The sequence below is a fragment of the Phascolarctos cinereus genome, unplaced genomic scaffold (assembly GCF_003287225.1).
Source record: "Phascolarctos cinereus isolate Bilbo 61053 unplaced genomic scaffold, phaCin_HiC Scaffold_4;HRSCAF=312, whole genome shotgun sequence".
In the NCBI taxonomy this organism is placed as follows: Eukaryota; Metazoa; Chordata; class Mammalia; order Diprotodontia; family Phascolarctidae; genus Phascolarctos; species Phascolarctos cinereus.
Window position 1 is genome coordinate 451,358,266 of NW_027555847.1, and position 22,925 is coordinate 451,381,190.

The 22,925-nt window shown below is 37.7% G+C and overlaps 1 protein-coding gene and 1 pseudogene across 2 annotated transcripts in view; both read left to right on the top strand.

Annotated features, from left to right (window-relative positions):
* The window catches only part of IL7 (interleukin 7), a 96,800-nt gene that overhangs the window by 57,665 nt on the left and 16,210 nt on the right, over positions 1-22,925 (top strand). The window contains exon 7 of one of the 2 annotated variants that reach the window (XM_020973933.2): positions 3,366-4,909. The exons of the other annotated variant lie outside the window; for it this stretch is intronic. Coding sequence (XP_020829592.1) covers positions 3,366-3,428 — 63 coding nt within the window. The 3' untranslated portion in view covers positions 3,429-4,909. Of the gene's footprint in view, positions 1-3,365; positions 4,910-22,925 lie in introns of those variants that run through there. 2 annotated transcript variants of the gene reach the window in all.
* LOC110199186 (large ribosomal subunit protein uL3 pseudogene) lies at positions 5,871-18,954 on the top strand (annotated as a pseudogene).

The following is a 22,925-nucleotide window of genomic DNA, read 5'->3' on the forward strand; positions in this document are numbered from 1 at the left end:
CTTGGGCATCTGTGGTGGCTTCCAGACTCCTCAATCCACGAATGCCAAAGACAACTTAGAAGATCAGTGGGAAAAGTCTGTTTCCTGCGGTGCTGAGAGAGAGGAACGCAGGGTCTCCGCTCCATTCCCCAAGAGCGTGGCCCTGGGGGAAGGGGGCAGCTACCTCCTGAGCTTCCAGCCCATAGACTGAGGAGGAATCCAGTGGCTGATCAGAGAGGGATTGCAGGGATCTCTTTGCCAGTGCTGGGGCAGGAATCTCTTGCTTTGCCTGTGCTTGGATCTGGGTCACAGTTCTGGGCGGCAATCCAGGGGTGAAGAGGAGCACTGGCACAGTGGAGCTTGTAGTAGTGGTGGTGGAGGGGAACCCCTCCTCACAGTTACAGGACACAAAGGAGTACCTGTGTACAGGCCAGGAAAGGAGTAAACACTCCGGCCCTTATCATACCACCTTGGAAGAACTGAAAATTTACAGGTCCCTACAAGTATCTCTGAAATCAGCTGTACAAATCCCTGAAGCTTGGGACAGTACATTCTCCACATTGGAAGCAGACTCTTACCTTAACCAAAGAGTTTAAAACTTAAGTAATTGGCTGGGATCATGAGCAAGCAGCGCAAAAAGAGTCAGACTATATTATCTTTGGTGAAAAAGAAGATCAAAATATACAACCAGAAGAAGACAACAAAGTCAAAGCTCCTACATCCAAAGCTTCCAAGAAAAATATGAATCAGTCCCAGGCCTTGGAAGAGCTCAAAAGGGATTTTGAGAAGCAAGTAAGAGAAGCAGAGGAAAAACTGGGAAGAGTAATGAGAGTGATGCAAGAAAATCATGAAAAACAAGTCAACAGCTTGCTAAAGGAGACCCAAAAAAATACTGAAGAAAATAACACCTTAAAAAATAGCCTAACCCAAATGGCAAAAGAGGTCCAAAAAGCCAATGAGGAGAAAAAATGCCCTAAAAAGAAAAATTGGCCAAACTACCCAAATAATGATGATAGTTATAAAAGTGCTGATATTTTCATATATGAGAAGTAAATAATTTGACCTTATTGAGTCCCTTATAATTCGTCTTTAATGTTTACCTTATATTTCTCCTGGATGTTATATGTCAGATTTTCCCTTAATTTCTGTTTTTTGTTCCAAATACCTGAAAGTCTTTCAGTTCATTAAATGCTTTTTTTTTTCATTCAGGATTATACTTAACTTTCCTGGGTAAGTTATACTGGTCATAACCCAACTCTTTTGCTCTACAAAATATAGTATTCCAAGTAGTAGCTGCTAGGTCTCATGTAATCCTTATTGTAGCTCCATGATATTTAAATTGTTTTCTTCTTGTTGCTTGCAATATTTTCTCCTTAACTGGGGAGTCTGAAAACTTGGCTATGATATTCCTGTAAGTTTTCCTCCTGGAATCTCTTTCAGGTGGTGATCAGTGGATTTTTTTTTCTATTTCTGCTTTGCCTTCTTGTTCTAGAACTTCAGGGCATTTTTCCTTGATAATTTCTTTTAATATTGTATCAAGATACATTTTTTAATTGTAATTTTCAGGTAGTCAGACTAGTTTTATATTGTTTCTTTTTCATCTGTTTTCCAGATCAATTGTTTTTTCTGATGAGATGTTTCACATTCTCTTCTCTTTGTTCCATTCTTTTGATTTTGTTTTATTATTTCTTAGTGTCTTAGAATGTCCTTAGATTCCCTTTGCCCTATTATTGTTTTCAAGGAATTATTTTCTTCCTTAAGTTTTTGATTCTCTATTTCAAATTGGTTGACTTTCTTTTGATGATTTTCTTGATTTTATTGGATTGCTCTTATTTTTTCTAATTTTTCCTCGATCTCTCTTATTTGATTTGTAAAGTCCTTTTTAAGTTCTAAGAGTTCTTTTTGTGCTTAGGACCATTTGATATTTTTCACTGAAAAAGGAGTGGCTTTTTTGGCTCCATTGTCTTTCCTCTTTTCTATCCCCATAGTAGCTATCTATATTGGGTTCTCTCTCCTTTGCTTACTTATTTTTATTATTTTTTTGTTTGTGTTAGCAGCTATTAGTGTAATCAAGTTCTCGTGCTGAGACATGGGGAATAATGGTTGAGGCAGAAACTCAGGAAGAAAGCAGATGTATTCTTACCACATGATCAAGAGCAACCCATGGGATATAGCTGACCAGCTCCCAACCACTCTAGGAAAGAGCTGAGAATGTTTTCTTCATCTATGATTGATGACCTCAGGGAATATCTCAAGATGCAGCTGGTATTCCTTGCAAATGGCATTCTTGTAAAGTCTGGTAGCCCATGTGTACCACCTGTAAATGTGGTACAGAGGGGAAAGCTATGTATGTGTGTAGATTACTAGACTTTGAAGCAAAGAAGTGGTGTGAGACACTCTGCTAAGAAATCAAGAAGCTCTGGATTCTCTATCAGGCACCTAGAGGTTCTCATTGGCTGCTGCTGGGTTCCTGTGGCAGAAGACAAGGAGTCTGCTTTCATTTGCCTGACTGGACTTAGCAGTTTTGTGTATTCCCCAAGCATCTTAGTAGCACCTGACACTTTCTAAAGATTAATGAAATAATTAGAGATATAAATTAGATGCAAAGATCACATAAAATTGAAGCTGTAGTGGCAACTAAAGAAGGAGTAAAGGCTAAATGTAACACCAAGATCAATTCCCCAACAGATAAATGGTCAAAGCAAATGAATAGGCATTCATGTCATTGGGAAGACCGTAGAAGAATACAAGGAGAAACTGATAAAGGTCTGGGACTGTCTAGATCAACCTGTCTTAATGTGGGATCAGTGAACCTTTTTATAAGTATTTTAAAAATTATATTTTAATACATTTGGCTTCTTTCATATTTCTATGTATTTTATATGATGCATTTTAAAAGTTTATTCTAGAAGGAATCCCTTGGTTTCGTCAAACTGCCAAAAGGGTCAATAACACAATAAAAGTTAAGAACCATAGTCTGGAAGAAAATGGTTTGAAGCTTTCCATTGACTAGTGCCAATCTTGCCATGCTTCTGTCAAATACATAGGTCATACAGCATCCCAACAAGGTTTGTGAACTGACCTAAGGAAGACAAGCTCTTCTGACTTGACCAGTAAGGAGTTTCTAGGATTTGGCAGGTGTTTTCACAATTTTGTTAAGATGTTGCCATTGCTAAATGACTGAAAGACCTCACTTGTGCATAGATGACTAAAGAGGCCTTACTAGCAAATGCGCAGGAAATGCAAAGTTGTACTAATACCTGCAAAGCCCTTTGTAGATGGATAGACAAATAGATATGAACAAGTTTTTAAAGTCTTGTCCAACTACTTCATAATTTAGCGGTGTTGGACTATACAGATACTAACAAGCTTTCTGCCCTACACAGAATCCAGCCCAGAAGACATGGGGAAAATCCTGTTACAAGAGATTGATGGTCGCGACAAACTAGTCACATTTGCCAGCAGAGGTCTGAATAACAGCGAGACTTAATACACCATAAACAAGATGTAGTACTTGACTCTGAAGTGAGTTATCACAGAGAAGTTTATTCCAAGAATATGGAAGGCGGCTGCAAGTGGGGACCAACCAATTCGCTGACTTACATTCTAATCAATGCCAAGTTAAACAGTGCTTGCCAGGGATGGGTAGCAGCATTAGATAATTACATATTCAACACATGCTACCAACTAGGGTGGGCTAATGTGAATAGAGACATACTGTCCCAAAGACCACATCAGATTGAAGCTATGGTGATAACTAAAGGAGTAAAGGCTATATGTAACACCAAGAACAATTCACCCTGGTAGCATATAAACAGGCACTTTTCAAAAGAAGTCCAAGTTATATGAAAAATGCTCTAAATCCATAATGATTAGAAAAATGCAAATTAAAGCAACTTTGGAATTCTACTTCACATCCATCAGATGGGCAAATTTGACAGAGGAAAATAAATGCTGGAGGGACTGTGGGAAAACATTAGTGAACTGGTGGAAGAACATTAATTAGTTCAGCCATTCTGAAAGACAATTTAGAACTGTGCCCAAAAATGTTACAAAAATATGCATTCTCTTTGACCTTGCTGTATCACTACTAGGCCTATACTAGAAAGAAACCAAAAAAGGGAAAGGACATATGTGTACAAAATATCTATAGGAGTTCTATTATAGAAGCCAAAAATTGGAAACTAAGCAGATACCTAAGCAAATTGTGATATATAAAAGTAGTGGAATATTATTGTGCCATAGAAATGATGAAATGGACTGCTTCAAAGGAAACTGCTAACACATCTATGAACTGATACAGAGGAAAGAAAGCACAACTAGGGGAGCAATTTATACAATGATAATAACACTATAAAGCAAACCAACTTTGAAAGACTTTAACTCTGATCAAAACAATTATAAACCACAGATTTAAAAGACTGAAGATGAAACATGTTATTCACCTCCTGACAGAGAGGTGAGGAATTTAAGACGCAGAAACATTTTTAAAATATAATCAATATGGGAAATTGTTTTTATAGGTGACTGAAATTATGTATTAAGGGCTTTATTATTTAAGGGTGTTTTTGTTTTATTTGGGAGTATGGTAGTGGGAGGGACAGATTAATATAACATGCTACATTTATTTCAAAAAGATTTATTGCTATGTAGTGGTGTTGCTCTGAATTAAAATTTAGTCATTGAACTACACTGCCAAAGAGGAAGGGTAAAAATATACTGCCTCATCTTGCTACTTAAAAAAAAAAAAGTATGTTCCACAACCATAATGGGGATAGAACTGTTACTGATATCACTGTTATTGGGAATGAACAGGATGTGTTCATTGGAGAAAAAAAAATGTGTTAAGTTCATAGGATATAAAATGAACACCATTTTCATTTTAAATCATTGACACAAGCAATGTAATAAAATACTATTTTTAAAACTGCGTCTATTGCACATATTTTATGTATTTACCATGAATGATACCTTTGAGATCATTACCCAGAATTCAGGATTAGTGATTCTTATTCTCTAAGTGCTAATGTTCATTTTGATGCTGTGGTGTGTAATTCCATATATCAAGTGTACTATGGCTGGTTTTCCAAGGGATTATAAAATTTCTAACCTAGGGAAGAAGAGAATCACCAGTACTTAGCTATTTGAACCTTTTGAGAACTAAGATACCACAATTGAAGGCTCAGTACCCTTTCTTCCTAAGGGATGGAAGAAGGGGATGTGAGAGACAATGCAAGTTCAAGAAGAACCTAGTGAGAGACAACGTAAGTTCAAGAAGACAGGAGATCCCAGAGAGGAGGTGAAGGAGCCAGGCTACCCTTGTGTTCTGGGTCCCTGCCATGGCATGGCACCCCTAGGATGCTAATGGTGGGAGCAAGGGCAGAGACCCAAAAGGCGACTGCTTGAAGAAATAAACCTTGCTTGGAGACATAGCAGATCGGTGAGAGACAGAGCAGTTGCCTCAGAACTGTGAACAAAGTCATAATGATAAGGAAGTAATTAGCTGTCCTCAGCCAAACACCTCTCACCCCACAAACTGCATGAAGCATGCTGCCACCCACTGTTAGAATCTAATTTCTAAAGTCTTACAGAATGTATGGTGCAAGGTTGTAACACTACTTGATGCTTCTCATAAGGCATTAGAAGCAATGGTGAGAAAAACTAGCTTAAAAAAAATTTGGTGAAAGACCTGAGCAAAGTAACCCTTAGGATGCTTAAGGATGGAACTGGAAGGAGGACAAAAAAATTGAAAAAATGGGAGAAAGATGGAAAATATCTACAAAGATTTTAATTTAAAAAACTCCTTTCATCCCCAAGAATGGTTGAGATACCACACTGGGACTCGTAATATCACAGTCTCAGCAGTGGAAACAAAACCAAAGAAGACAAAGATGACTGGGACAATTTACAAAGTAGAGGCCTGTGCTGATTATGACTGTTTTGCTGAGTTAATTGTCAAAGTATCTGAAGATATGAATATGGAGAAAAATATTGGACCTCATTACTATGTTCTAAAAGGACAACTAAGAGAACATCAGTCACAGACCCATATGCCTACTTTCCTATCAGTAGAAATTTGTTCAGAATTGGGCTCAGAAATTGCCTTGGTCATAGCAACAGCATGTTCTACTGTAAGTTCTCTGTTTCCAGGCATGGGTCTGTTGATCCGTGCAGCAGATGCTGAGTGCCCAAGGATGACCCTCCCAAACCCATCTAGCTACCTTACTGCTTCCTAAGTTATAAGGCTGGTGTGACCTACATGATGTGTGTGAAATGGACAAGCTTGAGTCCAAGGCAAACAAGAAGGAAGTGGTCAAGGTGATCACTACTGTGGAGATACCGTATAATCATTTGGGCTAGGTCCAAACCCCATTTGGTCTCTATATTCAAAATGAGCTGTGGGTAATAGACTTCTGGGAGCCAAGATGGCAGAGTAAACAATAAATCACCATAACTCTCCCATGTTTACCTCCAAACAATCATAAAATAGCACCCCAAAACAAATCCTGGAACAGGAGAACTAGTAAAAAGACAGGATGGAACAATCTGTCAGCCCAAGAAACCTGGAAGATTGGCAGGAAACATTGGTCTCACTCAGATAAAAGGGGAGCACAGTCCAAGACAGGAAGCATCCCAGCAAGCCAGCAGCAAACTCCACCATACAAAACCAGTAGGAGAACCTGAGCCTCAGGGTAGTGGAGCAGGCAAATGCCAACACTAGGACCCCCATGTACCCCAGCATAACCAGGGGAAGGCAGACTCCAGGTCTAAGCCCTGGGCAAACAAGCAGCCTCTAGTGGCCAGACTTCCACCTGCCTCAGCATAGCCCAAGGAAAACAGGTAGACACCACCCCTCTGGGTGTCTAAGCAAACAGGCAGCTACCAGCACCAGACCACTTGCTTCAGCACTGCCCTGGGCAAATAGGCAGCCTCCAGTGACTAAATCTCCACATGCTTCCGCATACCCCTGGGGAAATCCAGAAGCACCCCACCAGGCTAGACACCAGCACTAGGATACCGGTTCAACACCAGGTGAGCTGCCACAACCCTACAGCCTCCAGCAGCATCAGCCAACCCCCATCCCACCCCATCAGCACAGCACCATACACAAGGGTCCCCTGGTGGGCCTCAGGGTAACCTCAGTGCCACACCAGGTAAATGGCCAGTGCCTGCAGCCCCTGGCACAAGAAGCCAGAAATAGCACCCCTTCTACCTAGGGAGCACAGATCAAATTTAAAGGAAATGAAAAACAAAAAACAAAAAAATAATCTGGCAACAGAAAGTTGTTATGGTGACCAAGACACAAACTCACAGGAGGACAACAATGTCAAAACATCTGTGGGCAAAGCCCCAAAGGAAAATGGGAAGTTGTCTGAAGTCCAGAAAGAACTCATAGAAAAGCTCAAAAAAGGAACTTAAACGTCATATATAAGAGAGGTAGAAGAAAAACTAGGAAAATGGAGTGATACAAGAGAATTATGAAAAAAAAGAGTCAATAGCTTAGAAAAAGAAAACAACTGTTTAAAAAGTAGAATTGACCAAATGGAAAAGGAGATTAAAAAATCCACTGAAGAAAACAACTCCTTAAAAACTACTCTTTTGTGTTTTTTTTGGGGGGGGGAGGCAGAGCCAACATGGCAGAGTAAAGGCAATGACTCCCTTGAGCTCTCCCTCAAATCCCTCCAAATACCTTTAAAAAATTAATCTGTTAAACAAAGTAGCAGAACCCATAAAAAGACAGTGAAAGAAATTCCAGCCCATGACAATGCAGAAAGTTGGTAGGAAAGGTCTGTTGCACCAGGATGAGAGGAGTGCAATCCAACACAGGCCATGTCAGTGTAGACTGGCTCCCACAAACCCAGAGCAGTCCTTAGGGCAACTGAATCATTTGCAGCAGTGGCAGTTTCCAGACCTCTTGGCCCACAGACACCAAGGAAACTTAGAGGGTCAGCAGGAAAGGTCTGGGTGAGAGTGGAGCACAGTCTTGAACAGGTCGTGTCAGCATAGACCCAGCCACACCAAACCAGGAGCAGGCTTTAAGAGTGACTGAATCAGCAGTAACAGTTACAGCAACTGCTTCTGGAGCTCTAAGCCTGCAGATCATAAGGTGGTTGAGCAGCTGCTCAGAAGGGTATTACAGGAGCACTAGCATAGCAGAGCTCATAATCACAATGGAGGAGGACCATCCTCATAGTTGCAGGGCAGAAAAGAGTGCTTGTGGTCACTCACAGACCAGAGCACAGTCCAGGAGAGTAGGAAATACCTCTTTTTAGATCATACCACCTTGGAAGAACTGAAAACTTACAGGTCTCTAGAAGTATCTCTGCAAACAGCTCCACAAAACCCCTGAAGCTTGGGACAGTACACCCTCCACCCTGAAAGTAGAGCCCTACAAACAGTTAAAAGTGAAGTAACAGGCTGGGGAAATGAGCAAACAAAGTAAACTACTGCTCTTGAGGGGTTTTTTGTTTATGTTTTCTTTCACAATATGACTATTATGGATATGTTTTGCATGACTATACATGTATAACATATCAAATTGCTCACCTTCTCAATGAGGGAGGTGCGGTGGGGTGTGAGGAAGAGAGAGAATTTGGAACTTAAAGTTTTAAAAACAAATTTTGAAAATTGTTTTTACATGTAACGGGAAAAATAAAATACTAAATAATAAAAAATTTAAAAATAAAAAAAGATTTAAAAAGCAAAAAAAAAAAAAAAGTACAATTGGCCAAATGGAAAATGAAGTATACAAGCTAATGGAGGAAAACAACTCCTTAAAAATTTGAATTGGGCAAGTAGAAGTTCATGACCCTATGAGAAATCAAGAATTAATCAAACAAATTCAAAAGAATGAAAAACAGAATAAAATATAAAATATCTCATTAGAAAAAAAACTGATCTGTAAAATAAATCCAGGAGAGACAATGTCAGAATTATTGGACTACCTAAAAGGCATAATCAAAGGGAAGATCTGGACATCTTTCAAGAAATTATCCAAAAAAATGCCCTGATATCCTGGAATCAAAGGACAAAATAGGCATTGAAAGAATCCACCAATCACCTCATGAAAGAGATCTCAAAACAAAAACTCCAAGAACATTATAGTGAAATTTTAGAACTATAAGGTCAAGGAAAAAATACAGCAAGTAGCCAGGAAGAAACAATTCAAATATAGGGGAGCCACAATCAGGATTACACAGGACTTAGCAGCTGTAACATTAAAGGACTGCAGGTCATAGAACATGATACTCTGGAAGGCAAAGTTGCTAGGACTATAACCAAGAATCACCTATCCAGCATAACTAAGCATAATCCTTTAAAGGAAAAAGTGGACATTCAATGGAATAAAATGATTTCAAGTTTTCATAAGGACAAAAGCAGAATTGAACAAAAAATTTGATTCCAATATCAAGACCCAAGAGAAGCCTTAAAAGGTAAAAGGGGGAAAATAAAAACATAATGGATTCAATGGAACTGAGCTGTTTACATTCTTACATGGGAAGATGATACTTGTAATTCTTAAAAATTGCACCATTAATAGTGCAGCTAGAAGGAATATACATAGACAGAGGGTTCAGGTATAAGATGAATTTGAAGAAATGTCATAAAAAAATAATTCAGGGATGAGAAAGAAGAGTACACTGATGCAGAAGGAAGGAAGAGGTAGAATGGGGTAAATCATTTCACCTGAAGAGGTGTGAAAAACCTATTACAGTGCAGGAAAAGATGGGAGGGTGGGTGACGGCCATCACTTGAACCTTACTCTCATCAGTACTGGCTCAAAGAGTGGATAATCTATACGATTAGTTGAATATAAAAATCTATCTTACCTGACCAGGAAAGTAGGAGAAGAGATTTAGTTAAAAAAAAAAGGGGGGGGGAACAGACTTACAGAAAAGAGGGCAGACCAGGGGAGGTGGTAGGCAGCAAAAGCAGAACACTGTAAAGGCGGGAAAGGATGAAAAGAGAAAAAAGACAAATGAGCAGAAAAATAGGATGGAGGGAAATACATAGTAATCATAACTGTGAATGTGAATAGGATTAACTCTCCCATAAAATGAAAGCAGAGAGCAGAGTGGATCAAAAATCAGAATCCTACAATATGCTCTTTACAAGAAATACACTTGAAGCAGAGGACACACCCTCTGCTTAAGGTAAGGAGCTAGAGCAGAATCTCTTATGCTTCAGCTGAAGTAAAATGAATGAATGAATGAATGAATGAATGAATGAATGAAATAAAAGCAGGGGTAGCAGTCCTGATCTCAGACAAGGCAAAAGCAAAAATAGACCTAAGAGATAAGGAAAGAAACTACATCTTGCTAAAAGGTACCATAGACAATGAAGTAATATCAACACTAAAAACATATGCACCAAGTGGTATATCATCAAAATTATTTTTTTTAAATTTGGTATTTTATTTTCTCTCAGTTACATGTAAAAACAATTAAAATTCATTTTTAAAACTTGAGTTCCAAATTTTCTCCCTTCCTTTCCAACCCCCTCATTGAGAACGCAATTCAATATAGGTGATACATGTGTGGTCATGCAAAACATATTTCCATATTAGTAATGTTGTAAAAGAAAAGATAGACAACCCCCCCCCAAAAAAAAAAGCCCTCAAGAAAAAAAGTTTTCCAAAAAAGTATGTTTCAATCTGTATTCACACATCACCAGTTGTTGTATTGGGTCATTGTATTGCTGAGAATAAGTCACTCACAGCCAATCATTGCATAATATTGCTGTTACTTTGTACAGAGTACATTTCACTTTCTATTAGCTCATGTAAGTCTTTCAAGGTTTTTCTGAGAGCATCCTGCTCTTCATTTCTTATAATACAATAGTATTCCATTACTATTACATACCACAATTTCTTCAGCCATTCCCCAACTGATAGGTAACTTTGCCACCAGAAAAGAACTGCTATAAATATTTTTAGACACATAGGTCCTTTTCCTTTTTGTTTTTTACCTCTTTTTGGATACAGACCTAGAGTGGTATTGCTAGGTCCCTTTTTATACCCTTTTGGGCACAGTTCCAAATTGCTCTATAGAATGGTTGAATCAGTTCACAACTTCACCAATAATGCATGAATGTCTCATTTTTCCTATATCCCCTCCAACATTTGTATTTTCCTTTTCTGTCCTATTAAGCAATGTAATAGGCACGAGAATTGTTTTATTTTGCATTTCTCCAATCAATGGTGATTTAAAGCATTTTTTTTAATTTGGCTATAGAGAACTTTGATTACTTCATCTGAAAACTTCATATCTTTAGATCATTTATCAGCTAGGGAATGGCTCTTATTTTTTATAAATTTGACTCAGTTATCTATATGTTTGTGAAATGATGCCTTTATCAGAAAAATGTGCTTCAAAAATTTTTTCACAATTACTATTGCTAACTGCATTTCCCTCCATCCATTCCCCCCTCCCATTTATTTTATTCTCACTCTCCTTTCACCCTGTCCCTCCTCAAAAGTGTTTTGCTTCTGACTACCCCCTCCCCCAACCTGCCCTCCCTTCTCTTTTCCCTTTCTCCTCATACTTTCCTGTGGGGTAAGATAGATTTCAATACCCAATTGTATGTTATGTACATTATTCCCTCTTTGACCCAATTCTGATGAGAATAAGGTTCACTCACCCCCTCTCACCTCCCACATCTTCCTTTCCATTGCAGAAGCTTTTTCATCCCTCTTTTATGTCTGATAATTTACCCCATTTTACCTCCTTTTCCCTTTCTCCCAGTGCATTCCTCTCTCAGCCCTTAATTTTATTTTTTAGATATCATCCCTTCATATTCAACTCACACCTATGTCCTCTATTTATATATGCTGCTTCTAACTTCCCTAATAATGAAAAAGTTCTTATCAGTTACAAGTATCATCTTCCCATGTAGAAATATCAACAGTTTAACCTTATTAACTCCTTTATGATTTCCCTTCCCTGTTTATCATTTTATGCTTCTCTTGAGTCTTGTATTTGAAAGACAAATTTTTGATTCAGTTATGGTCTTTTCATCAAGAATACTTGAAAGTCTTCTATTTCATTGAATGTCCCTTGAAAGACTATACTTAGTTTTGCTGAGCATGTGATTCATGTTGTAATCCTAGCTCCTTTGCTCTTCATAGTATCATATTCCAAGTCCTTCGATCCTTCAATGTAGAAACTGCTCAATCTTGTGTTATGCTCAATCTGGGCTCCACGATTGTTGAATTGTTTCTTTCTGGCTGCTTGAAATATTTTCTCCTTCACCTCGGAGTACTAGAATTCGGCTACAATATTCCTGGGAGTTTTCATTTTAGGATCTTTTTCAGGAGGTGATCAGTGGATTCTTTCCTTTTTTTTTTTTCCACCCTCTGATTCTAGAATACAGGGCAGTTTTCCTTGATAATTTCTTGATACATGATGTTTAGGCTTTTTTTTTTTAATTGTAGCTTTCAAGTAGTCCAATAATTTTAAAATTATTTTTCCAGTAAGATATTTCACATTGTCTTCTATTTTTTCATTCTTTTGGTTTTATTGTTTCTTGATTTCTCATAAAGTCATTAGCTTCCATTTCCTCAATTCTGATTTTTAAGAAATTATTTTCTTCAGTGAGATTTTGTAGCCCTTTTTCCATTTGGTCAATTCTACTTTTTTTAAGGAGTTTTTTTTTTCCTCAGTGAATTTTTGTGCCTCTTTTTCCATTTGGCCAAGTCTGCTTTTCAAGGCATTCTTCACCTCATTGGTTTTTTGTACCTCTTTTACCATTTGGACCAGTCTGTTTTTTAAGGTGTTATTTTCTTCAGTATTTTTTTCTCTGTCTCCTTTACCAAGCTCTTCTCTCTTTTTTCATGGCTTTCTTGTATCACTCTCATTTCTCTTTCCAATTTTTCCTCTACCTCTCTTACTTAATTTTCAAAACCCTTTTTCAGCTCTTCCTTGGCGTGAGACCAATTAATATTTTTCTTGGAGGCTTTGGATGTAGGACCTTTGATTTTGTTATCTTCTTCCGAATGTGTGTTTTTATCTTCCCTATCACCATAGTAGCTTTCTATGGTCAGAATTTTTTTCTGTTATTTGCTCATTTTTCCAACCTATTTCTTGACTTTTAACCCTTTGCTAAAGTGGAGCTCTGCTTCCAGGGTAGAGGATGCACTGTCCCAAGTTCCAGGGTTTTTGTGCAACTGTTTTCAGAGACCTATAAGTTTTCTGTTCTTCCAAAGTAGTATGATATAAGGAGAGGTGTGTTTCCTACTCTCCTGGCCTATGCTCTGGTCTGTAAGTGACCACAAGCACTCTTTTCTATCCTGGAACTGTGATGAGGGACGCTGCTCCACTGAGGCTGCAAGTTCTGGTGTATTAACACTCCTCCCTACCTTGGGACTACCACCCAGAACTGTGACCCAGATCCGAGTAAAGGCAAAGCAACAGAGTCCTGCACCCAGTGCTAGTAAAGAGATCTCTATGATCTACTTATGACCACTTGTTTGACCCTCTTACCGTCTATAAGCTGAGAGTTCTGGAAGCAGCCACTGCCACTGATTCAGTGGCTCCCAAGACCTGCTCATGGTTTGCTGGGTCTGGGTCTGTGCTGAACTGTGCTCCACACTTTCCCTAATGTGACAGACCTTTCCTGCCAACCTTCTAAGTTGTCTTTGGATGGAAAATTATTTCACCTCATCCTTTTATGGGTTCTGCCACTCCAGGAATTGTTTTATGGTATCATTTAAAGGTGTTCAGAGAGGTTTTGGGGAGAAGTCAGGTGAGTCACTGCCTTTTTCTCCAACATCTTGGCTCCACCCCATGGCACCCAAATTCTTAAAGAAGAAGTTAAGTGAGTTACAGGAAGAAAAACTCAGCAAAACTATACTAGTGGGGAACCTCAATTGTCCTCTCTCAGAATTTGATAAATCCAACCAGAAAATAAGGAAGAAAAAAAAAACTAAGGAGGTGAACAGAATATTAGAAAAGTTAGATATGACAGACCTTTGGTGAAAACTGAATGGAAATATCAAGGAATATATGTTTTTTTCTCAGCAGTACATGGTAGCTACACAAAATCTGACCATGTACTAGGGCCAAAAAACGTCAAAATCAAATGTAGAAAGGCAGAGATAGTAAATATATTCTTTTCACATCATAATGCAATAAAAAATACATTCAGAAAGGGGCAGTGGAAAGACAGATTAAAATTAAATTGGGGGGACAGGTAGGTGGTGCAGTGGATAGAGCACCAGCCCTGGAGTCAGGAGGACCTGAGTTCAAAACTGGCCTCAGACACATGATGTGTGACTAGCTGTGTGACCCTGGGCAAGTCAGTTAACCCTGACTGTTTGCAAAAAATTAATAAATTGGAAATTAAATAATCTAATCCTAACGAATAAGTGGGTCAAAGAACAAATCATAGAAATAATCAATAATTTTATTAAAGAGAATGACAACAATAAGATAACATCCTAAAATTTATGGGATGCAGCCAAAGCAGTACTTAGGGGGAAATTTATTTCTCTAAATTCTTACATCAATAAAATAGACAAAGAGCAGATCAATGAATTGGACATGCAACTAAAAAAATAAAAATAAAAACTTGAAAAAGAACAAATTGAAAAACCCCACTTAAGCACCAAATTGAAAATCCTGAAAATCAAACTAAGATTAATAAAACTAAAAGCAAAAAGAGTAATAAATAATAAATACATGACCTAATAAATAAAACTAGGAGCTGGTTTTATGAAAAAACACTAAGACAGATGAGTCATTGGTTAGATTTTAAAAAAAGAAAGAATAAAACCAAATATCCAGTATCAAAATGAAAATGGTGAAATCACCACTAATGAAGAAGAGATTAAAGCAATCATCAGGAAATATTTTGCCCAATTATATGCCAATAAATGCAAGAGTAAAATCAATTAATGTTTATGAAAACATAAATTACCTAGATTATCAGATCCAGAAATAGAATGCCTAAATAATTTCATCTTAGAAAAAGAAATTGAACAAGGCATTAAAGAACTCTCTAAGAAAAAAAAATCCCCAGGGCCAGATGGGTTCACAAGTGAATTCTACCAAACATTTAAAGAACAATTAAATACTATATAAACTATTAGGAAAAATAGGTAAAAAAAAAATAGGTAAAGGTCCTACCAAACTCCTTTTATGACACAAATAAGGTGCTCATATCTAAACCAGGAAGAGCCAAAACAGAGAAAGAAAATTGTAGACCAATTTCCCTAATGAATATTGATGCAAAACTTTTGAACAAAACATTAGCAAGGTGATTATAGCAGTATATCACAAGAATTATAAACTATGATCAGGTGGGATTTATACCAGGAATGGTATAAATGGTTGGTTCAATATTAGGAAATATTTCCTAATATTCAATATTAGGAAAACTATCAACATAATTGACCATATCAATAACAAAAACAACAGAATACATATGATTATCTCAGATGCTGAAAAACCTTTTGACAAAATATAGCACCTATTCCTATTAAAAACATTAGAGGGGCAGCTAGATGGTGCAGTGGATAGAGCACCAGCCTTGAAGTCAGGAGTACCTGAGTTCAAATCTGGCTTCAGACCAAACACTTGACACTTACTAGCTGTGTGACCCTGGGCAAGTCACTTAACCCCAATTGCCTTAAAAAAAAATAACACTACAGAGCACAGAAATAAAGGAAGCATTCTTTAAAATGTTAAGAAGTATCTATCTAAAAGCATCAGCAAGTATTATATGTAATGGGGATAAGTTAGAAGCCTTCTAAATAAGATCAAGGGTCAGGGCAGCTGTGGTGCAGTGAATAGAGCACCAGCCCTGGAGTCAGGAGGACCTGAGTTCAAATCTGGCCTCAGAAACATAATACTCACTAGCTGTGTGACTCTGGGCAAGTCACTTAAGCCCAGTTGTCTCACCAAAAAAAAAAAAAAATCAGGGGTGAATCAAGGATGACCATTATCAACACTATTATTCAATATAATACTAGAAATGTTAGCTATAGGAATAAGAGAAGAAAATGAAATTGAAGGACTTAGAATAGGCAATGAGGAGGCAAAACTATCACTCTCTGCAGATGCTATGATGGTATATTTAGAGAGCCCTAGAAAATGAACTAAAAACCTACTTGAAATTATTAACAACTTTAGTAAAGATGCAGGATATAAGATAAACCTACATAAATCATCAGCACTTCTTTAGATGACCAAGAAAGCCCAGCAGCAAGAGAGATAGAAAGAGAAATTCCATTTAAAATAAATGTAAAAAATATAAAATACTTGGAAGTCTACCTGTCAAGACAAACTCAGGAACTATACGAATACAGCTATAAAACACTTTTCACACAAATAAAGTCAGATCTAAACAACTGGAAAATATTAATTACTCATGCATAGGCCAAGCCAATATAATAAAAATGACAATTATACTTGAGTTAATTTGTTTATTCGGTGCCACACCAATTAAACTACCAAAAACTTATTTGATAGAGCTAGAAAAAATAACAAAATTCATCTGAAAAAACAAAAGGTCAAGAATATCAAGGGAATTAATGGGGTAAAAATAAAAAGAAGGTAGCCTAGCAATACTAGATCTCAATCTATATTATAAAGCAGTAATCATCAAAACTATCTGGTAGTGGCTAAGAAATAGAGTGGTGGATCGGTGGAATAGATTAGGTACACAAGACACAGTAGTAAGTGATCATAGTAATCTAGTGTTTTATAAACCCAAAACCCCCAGCTTTTGGGATAAGAACTTACTATTTGATAGAAACTGCTAAGAAAACTAGAAAACAATAGGTCATAAACTAGGTACAAACCAACATCTCATACCATATACCAAGATAAGGTCAAAATGGGTACATAATTTGGACATAAAAGGCGACACTATAAGCATATTAGAAGAGCAAAAGACAGTCTACCTGTCAGATCTATGGAGAAGGGGAGAATTCATGACCAAACAAGAGACTGAGAGCATTATAAAATATAAAATAGATAATTTTGATTATATTAAATCAAAACTTTTGCATAAACAAAACCAATGCAACCAAGAGTTGAAGGAAATCAGAAAACTGGGAAACAATCTTTACAGCTAGTATCTGTGATAAAGACCTCAATTCTCAAATATATAGACAACTGAGTCAAATTTATAAGAATATAAGCTATTCCTCAATTGATAAATGGTCAAAGGATGTGAATAGGTGGTTTTCAGATGAAGAAATTAAAGCTATCTATAGACACACTCTATATCTAAATCACTGCTGATTAGACAAATGCAAATTAAAACAATTCTGAGGTACCACCTCACACCTATCAGATTGGCTAATATGATAAAAAAAAAGGAAAATGATAAATGCTGAAGAGAACGTGGGAAAACTGGGACACTACTGCACTGTTAGTAGAAATTGTGAACTGATCCATCCATTCTGGAGACCAATTTGGAACTATTCCCAAAGGACTATAAAACTGCATACCCTTTGATCTAGCAATACTACTACTAGGTCAGTATCCCAAAGAGCATAAAAAAAGAGGAAAGGACCTACATGTACAAAAATATTTATAGTAGCCCTTTTCACGGTAGCAAAATATTGGAAATTGAGGAGGATGCCCATCAGTTGAGGAATGGCTGAAGAGCTATGGTATATGGGTATAATGGAATACCTTTAAGAAATGAACAGGCAGACTTCAGAAAAACCTGGAAAGACTTGTACAAACTGATGCAAAGTGAAATGAGAACCAGGAGAACACTGTCACACAGTATCAGCAACATTGTGTAATGATCAACTATAAATGACTCAGCTTTTCTCAGCAACACAACGATCTAAGACAAGTGCAAAAGACTCATGAAGAAAAATGCTATCCACATCCAGATAAAGAACTGATGGATGCTGAATGCAGAACAAAGCATACTTTTTTCACTTTATTCCTTTTTGTGCTTTTTTTTCTTTTGATATCTTTCTTCTTTCACAACTGACTATTAATGGAAATATGTTTTACATGATAGCACATGTATAACCTCTATCAAATTGCCTACCATTTTTGGAAGGGAAGGAAGGGAAAGTGGAAGAAAGATTTCGAACACAACACCTTATAAAAATGAATGCTACAAATTGCCTTGACATGTAATTGGGGAAAAAAGAAAACATAAAATACTATTTAAAAAAAAACAAAGCTCTGGAAAGATGTGGTCCTACAAAAGTTAGCAAAAAAAAAAAAAAGGAAAAGGCCTTTACACACACACACACACACACACCCCAATGACAGAATAAGGATGGCAAGAAAAAGCTGGACAAAACCTTTAGCAGTATTAAGAAATATTCTCAGGTTATGGGAATCATGGCTTATACCTACAGGCTCCTGCTACTCCTGAGGCAGAAGTCTCACCTCATGGAGAGACCCAAGTATTGATGGTGGTGTGGCTAAGAAATTAGACTGGGCTTGAGAGAAGCTGGAACAGCAGGAGACTGTGCCCACTGTGCTTAGGTAGGATGGGATAACTGATATCTTACGAGTAACCATTAGCAAGAATTACAAAGGTGTCACACGAGGATTACAAAGCTGCTGACACACCGAGAAACTACTCCATAAAACCCACCACGGCCAGTACGAGGTGACCCATATCAGAACTTAGAATCATGCCCATGTGGCATTCTCTATGGCCTGGGCTGGTCAGAAACCTACCACCGCCATCCTGAAGTTAACAAGAAGATCTACAAGATTGGCTAGGACTCTTACATCAGGAATGGTGAATTGATCAAGCTCAACGCATCCACCATTCAAAATGATCTGACAAGAGCATTGACCCAATAGGAAGGTTTGTCCACCATGGTGCAGTCAAGGACTTTATCATACAGAAGGGCTGTGTTGTTTAAACAAAGAAACATTTCTGAAATGATAAAAGTCCTTGCTTGTACAGACAAAACATCAAGCACTAGGGAAGACTGACTTGAAGTTTATAAACACCACCTTGATGTTTGGCCACAGCTACTTCTAGACCAGAGAAGAGGATTATTTATTATAAGAACAGTCTGCACATGTATTGAGAGCATCTTTGATGACATTACCAAAAGGAAATGGACAGACTCACAATTTACCACATATTGGCATATTTGGCATCACACAATTTACTGAAAAATGTAGAGTATGTGCAATTCTTATTCTTTGACTTTGACTATAAAAAGATATTCATTTGGTACAGCCACATTTTCCTTCAACAGGATGTTTCCCATATATATGTTAACAAGCTACATACAAGATAAATAGGAAATAATAAAGGGAAAACACTAGGATTAAGAGGGATTAGGAAAAGCTTCGCGTAGAAGGTAGGCTTTTAGTAAGACTTGAAGGAAGCCAGGGAAGCCAAGAGGCAATAATGAGGAGGAAGAATATTTCAGGCATTGAAGACATCCAGTGAAAATGCCTGGAGTCAAGTTGGAGTGAGCAGTTTGAGAAACAGGGATGGCAGTGTCACTGAATCAAAGAATACGTGGTGGAGGATACTAAAAGTACAAGAAGACTTGAATGGTGAGGTGTGGAGTCTAGATTATGAAAGAATTTGAACACCAGGGAGAAAATTTTATGCAGCTATGGGTAGTCCACAGTCCCAGTAACAAAGGAGGGTTAGTAATCTACACACTCAATGTGAATCAACAATGTGACATAGCAGCCAAAAATGTAATGCTATCTAGGCTGCATAAAGAGAGAGCGTACAGAACCACGCAGACAATAAGGCTGCTGTCCTGCACCCCATGCAGATCACATTTGTAGCACTGTGTTCACTTCTGGGCACCACATTTTAGAGGGAAAAAAAAATGACAAGTAGAAGCATGTCTAGAAGATGGTCACCAGTAAAGAGAAAAAACAAAAAACTTACAAGAGAAGCAATCGAAGGAAGTTGGACTGTTCAGCCAAGAGAGAAAAAAAAAACAAACTTAGAAGGGCTATGAAAGCTGGTCCTGGCCCAATTAGACTTACTCTGCTTGACTCACAGGTATCACTAAGACCTGATAACACTATTGCAGTATGTTTCCCAAAGGGTATATTTCATTCAAAAGAAATAGGTAAAGAATGGGTGCGACTAGCATTGTATATTAAAAAGATAAAGTCATGAGAGGAAATAAAGGAAACCATAGAAGGAAACATAGCAGAGATCACTTTAGTAATTATCAACAGAGATGGAAACAAAAGGAATATTGGTATCAGAGTCCTTCCTATTCCCTAAGCAATGATGCTATCATTTCTTTGATCCTCTTCTTTTTCCCAATCCTTGGGGGGAGAGGGGGAGATGGCGGGGAGAGACTTCTGACCAACCATAGGGGGGCTGTACAGCTTCAGCTCATTCTGAATTTTTGCTCTCCTAATACTCTTTACTGGAACATGTACATCATGCTTTTACACACATCATCGGTTACCAATCTGCTTTCATCTTTTATACGTCTTAAATTTTTCGTCTGCTGCCATGTCCCATGTACGTCCACATAGGTTGCATTGAACAATTCTCTCTTAGCCTTCTTATTAAAATTGTTTCTCTATGTTATTAGGCCTTCATTCCTGGGAGCTTCCCAACCTGCTTGGGAAACCTTCCACTTTAAGCTTTCAGTACCTACATTCCTCTTCAAAATCTCTTCTTTCCAAATTTGAGGCATATGTCTTGACTATTCCCAGTTTTCTTCCACTTCTTCATTACACACTCTAGGAAAGTATTTGTAAAGGGGATGTTTTTTCTATCCTCTAAATTTAACTGCTCACTCATCTCATGAGCCATGAGCCTCATATTCAAAATCTCTATAGCAAGTTATTTCCAAAGTCTTTTAAGTTTTGTTTTTCTTGCAAGACAGTAAGCGAGAGCAGGACTTCTAACTGTCTTTCTCTACTCCAAGATTTGAGGAAGGGGATTTTCAGATGCCCTTTTGTCCTTATAAGAATCTTCTGAAGAGAAAGACTTCGGTAAATGATAGCTACATTTTGGGAAGTCCAAAGATTACTCATTCTTGCTAAGAACTAAATCAGGACATTTCTAAGAAAGTAAACATCAACCTGCATTGTTCTAATGTATATAAATCAATAGTGGTGATATATACACACACCAGATGTGTTGCTATGTGTGTTGCTATGGAAAGTACAGATTGATGTCTTATGCTTGGTGCTTGTTACCACCATCTCCTCCAAACCCCTCCATTATGTTTGAAGATTTAATTAGCCACATTGGATTAACAACAAACAGCTCACTTTTTTTTTTAACATCAGTGCAATATAATGAACACTTAGGTTCACTCAGCCCCTCCATATGATATGGAATTTATATCAAATGAAAAACTAAGAATATAATCACATTAGCTCAGAGTCCCCAGTTAGAAAATTCCTAGCATTCAGCTATGGGTTTGACCTTCTAGCCTGAATTTAAATTCATATTTATTTGGCCTCTTTATGTTTGAAGTAAAAGTCAGGATTCAATAAATAATATGTAAAATTTGCAAGCAGAGTATGTTACTGTATCTGTTACTAGTTACAAGGAGGGGAATTTGGAGAAAGAGCCGCCCTTTTTTGGGTACTTCTTTCAGTCCTTTTAAAGGCAAGTATGACCAATAGCTTTAGTCAGTCTTCTGTTCCAAGATGTCTGTAGGGGGCTGATGGGCCCTTCCTCAAGCTCTCCCCTTTGCCAGCTCAAACTTCTTTTTACTTCCTCCTTTCAGTTTCTATTTTCACTTGTTGCTCCTATACTTCTGATTCTTTACATCTCTGCTGCATAAGTCCTGGGTGGAGCTGGGGATACTGTCCCACACTGTTGCTGCTGATCTGCTCTTAAAGTCTCCATTCCTTCCTTCATGAGCTGTGTGTGTCCCTTTTAGAACTCTCAGAAGTGATAAAATTCTGTCTTCTGGCTCAAAAATTGAAACAATCTCCTCACCTAAAGGACTGAGAAGCAGGTTCTTGTCCCTCTAAACTTCAAATCCCATGGTGTCAGACCCCCCCCCCTCACACACACACACACACACACACACACACACACACACACACACGCTTATGTGTATAATCTGACTTAAGAGTTGTTCTTTTCCCATCCAGGTTGATCAATCCAAGAATATCCCTTCTAAATTCCAGTGGCCCCCTATTCCTTCAAGATCAAATATAAAATTTGTCCTGTTTGGCTTTCAGATTCCTATAAAACCTGACCATTTCCTATCTTTTCAGAATTCTTATACCTTGCTCCCCCATCTTGGATTATACAGGCAAATAACAGTCCTCCTTCCTTGCTATTTCTCTCAAAAGACACTCCATGCATTTTCATTGGCTGCCCCCATACCCAGAATGCTCTCCCTCCTTATCTCCACCTCCTGGCTTCCTGACTTCTTTCAACCTTTCTTTTTATATGGCACAGAGACGGCACTTAATAAATGCTTACTGACTTGATGTGAGGATAAAATAAAGAACTCTAAATCAAGATCACTGATGAATATTCAAAAATGTTAAATAAAATCCTTTCAAACAGACTTTAGCAATTTATCCAAAAAAAGTATTAAAACCAAGTTTGATTTATACCAACTTTCTTGATATAAGTACCCAGAACTTGCAGCCTGGAATAGCTGTCAAAGAAATGAGTTCCCTCCACATCAAGATAAAAACTTAAAACATGACTTCAATGAAAGTCATTAGTATTTACTACATTTTAATGATTATATAGCTGGTACTCTTAGTTCTCTAAGGTTTCCAAAGCACTTTATACACATCATTTAACCCTCAAAACCTTTAGACAGATTTTAGATAGTATTTCCATGTAACATATGAAGAAACTCATACAGAAAAGGTCGTCTTGTGCATGGTCAGTTAGAGTCTGGATCTGAGCCCATGATTCTAATGAATTCAAGACCAGCACCCATTTCACCACATCACATTATATGGTTTTGATTAAGTTGGAGACACCAACTTAAAGCAGTACTAGAGAACTACGTAACATAAGGCATAACA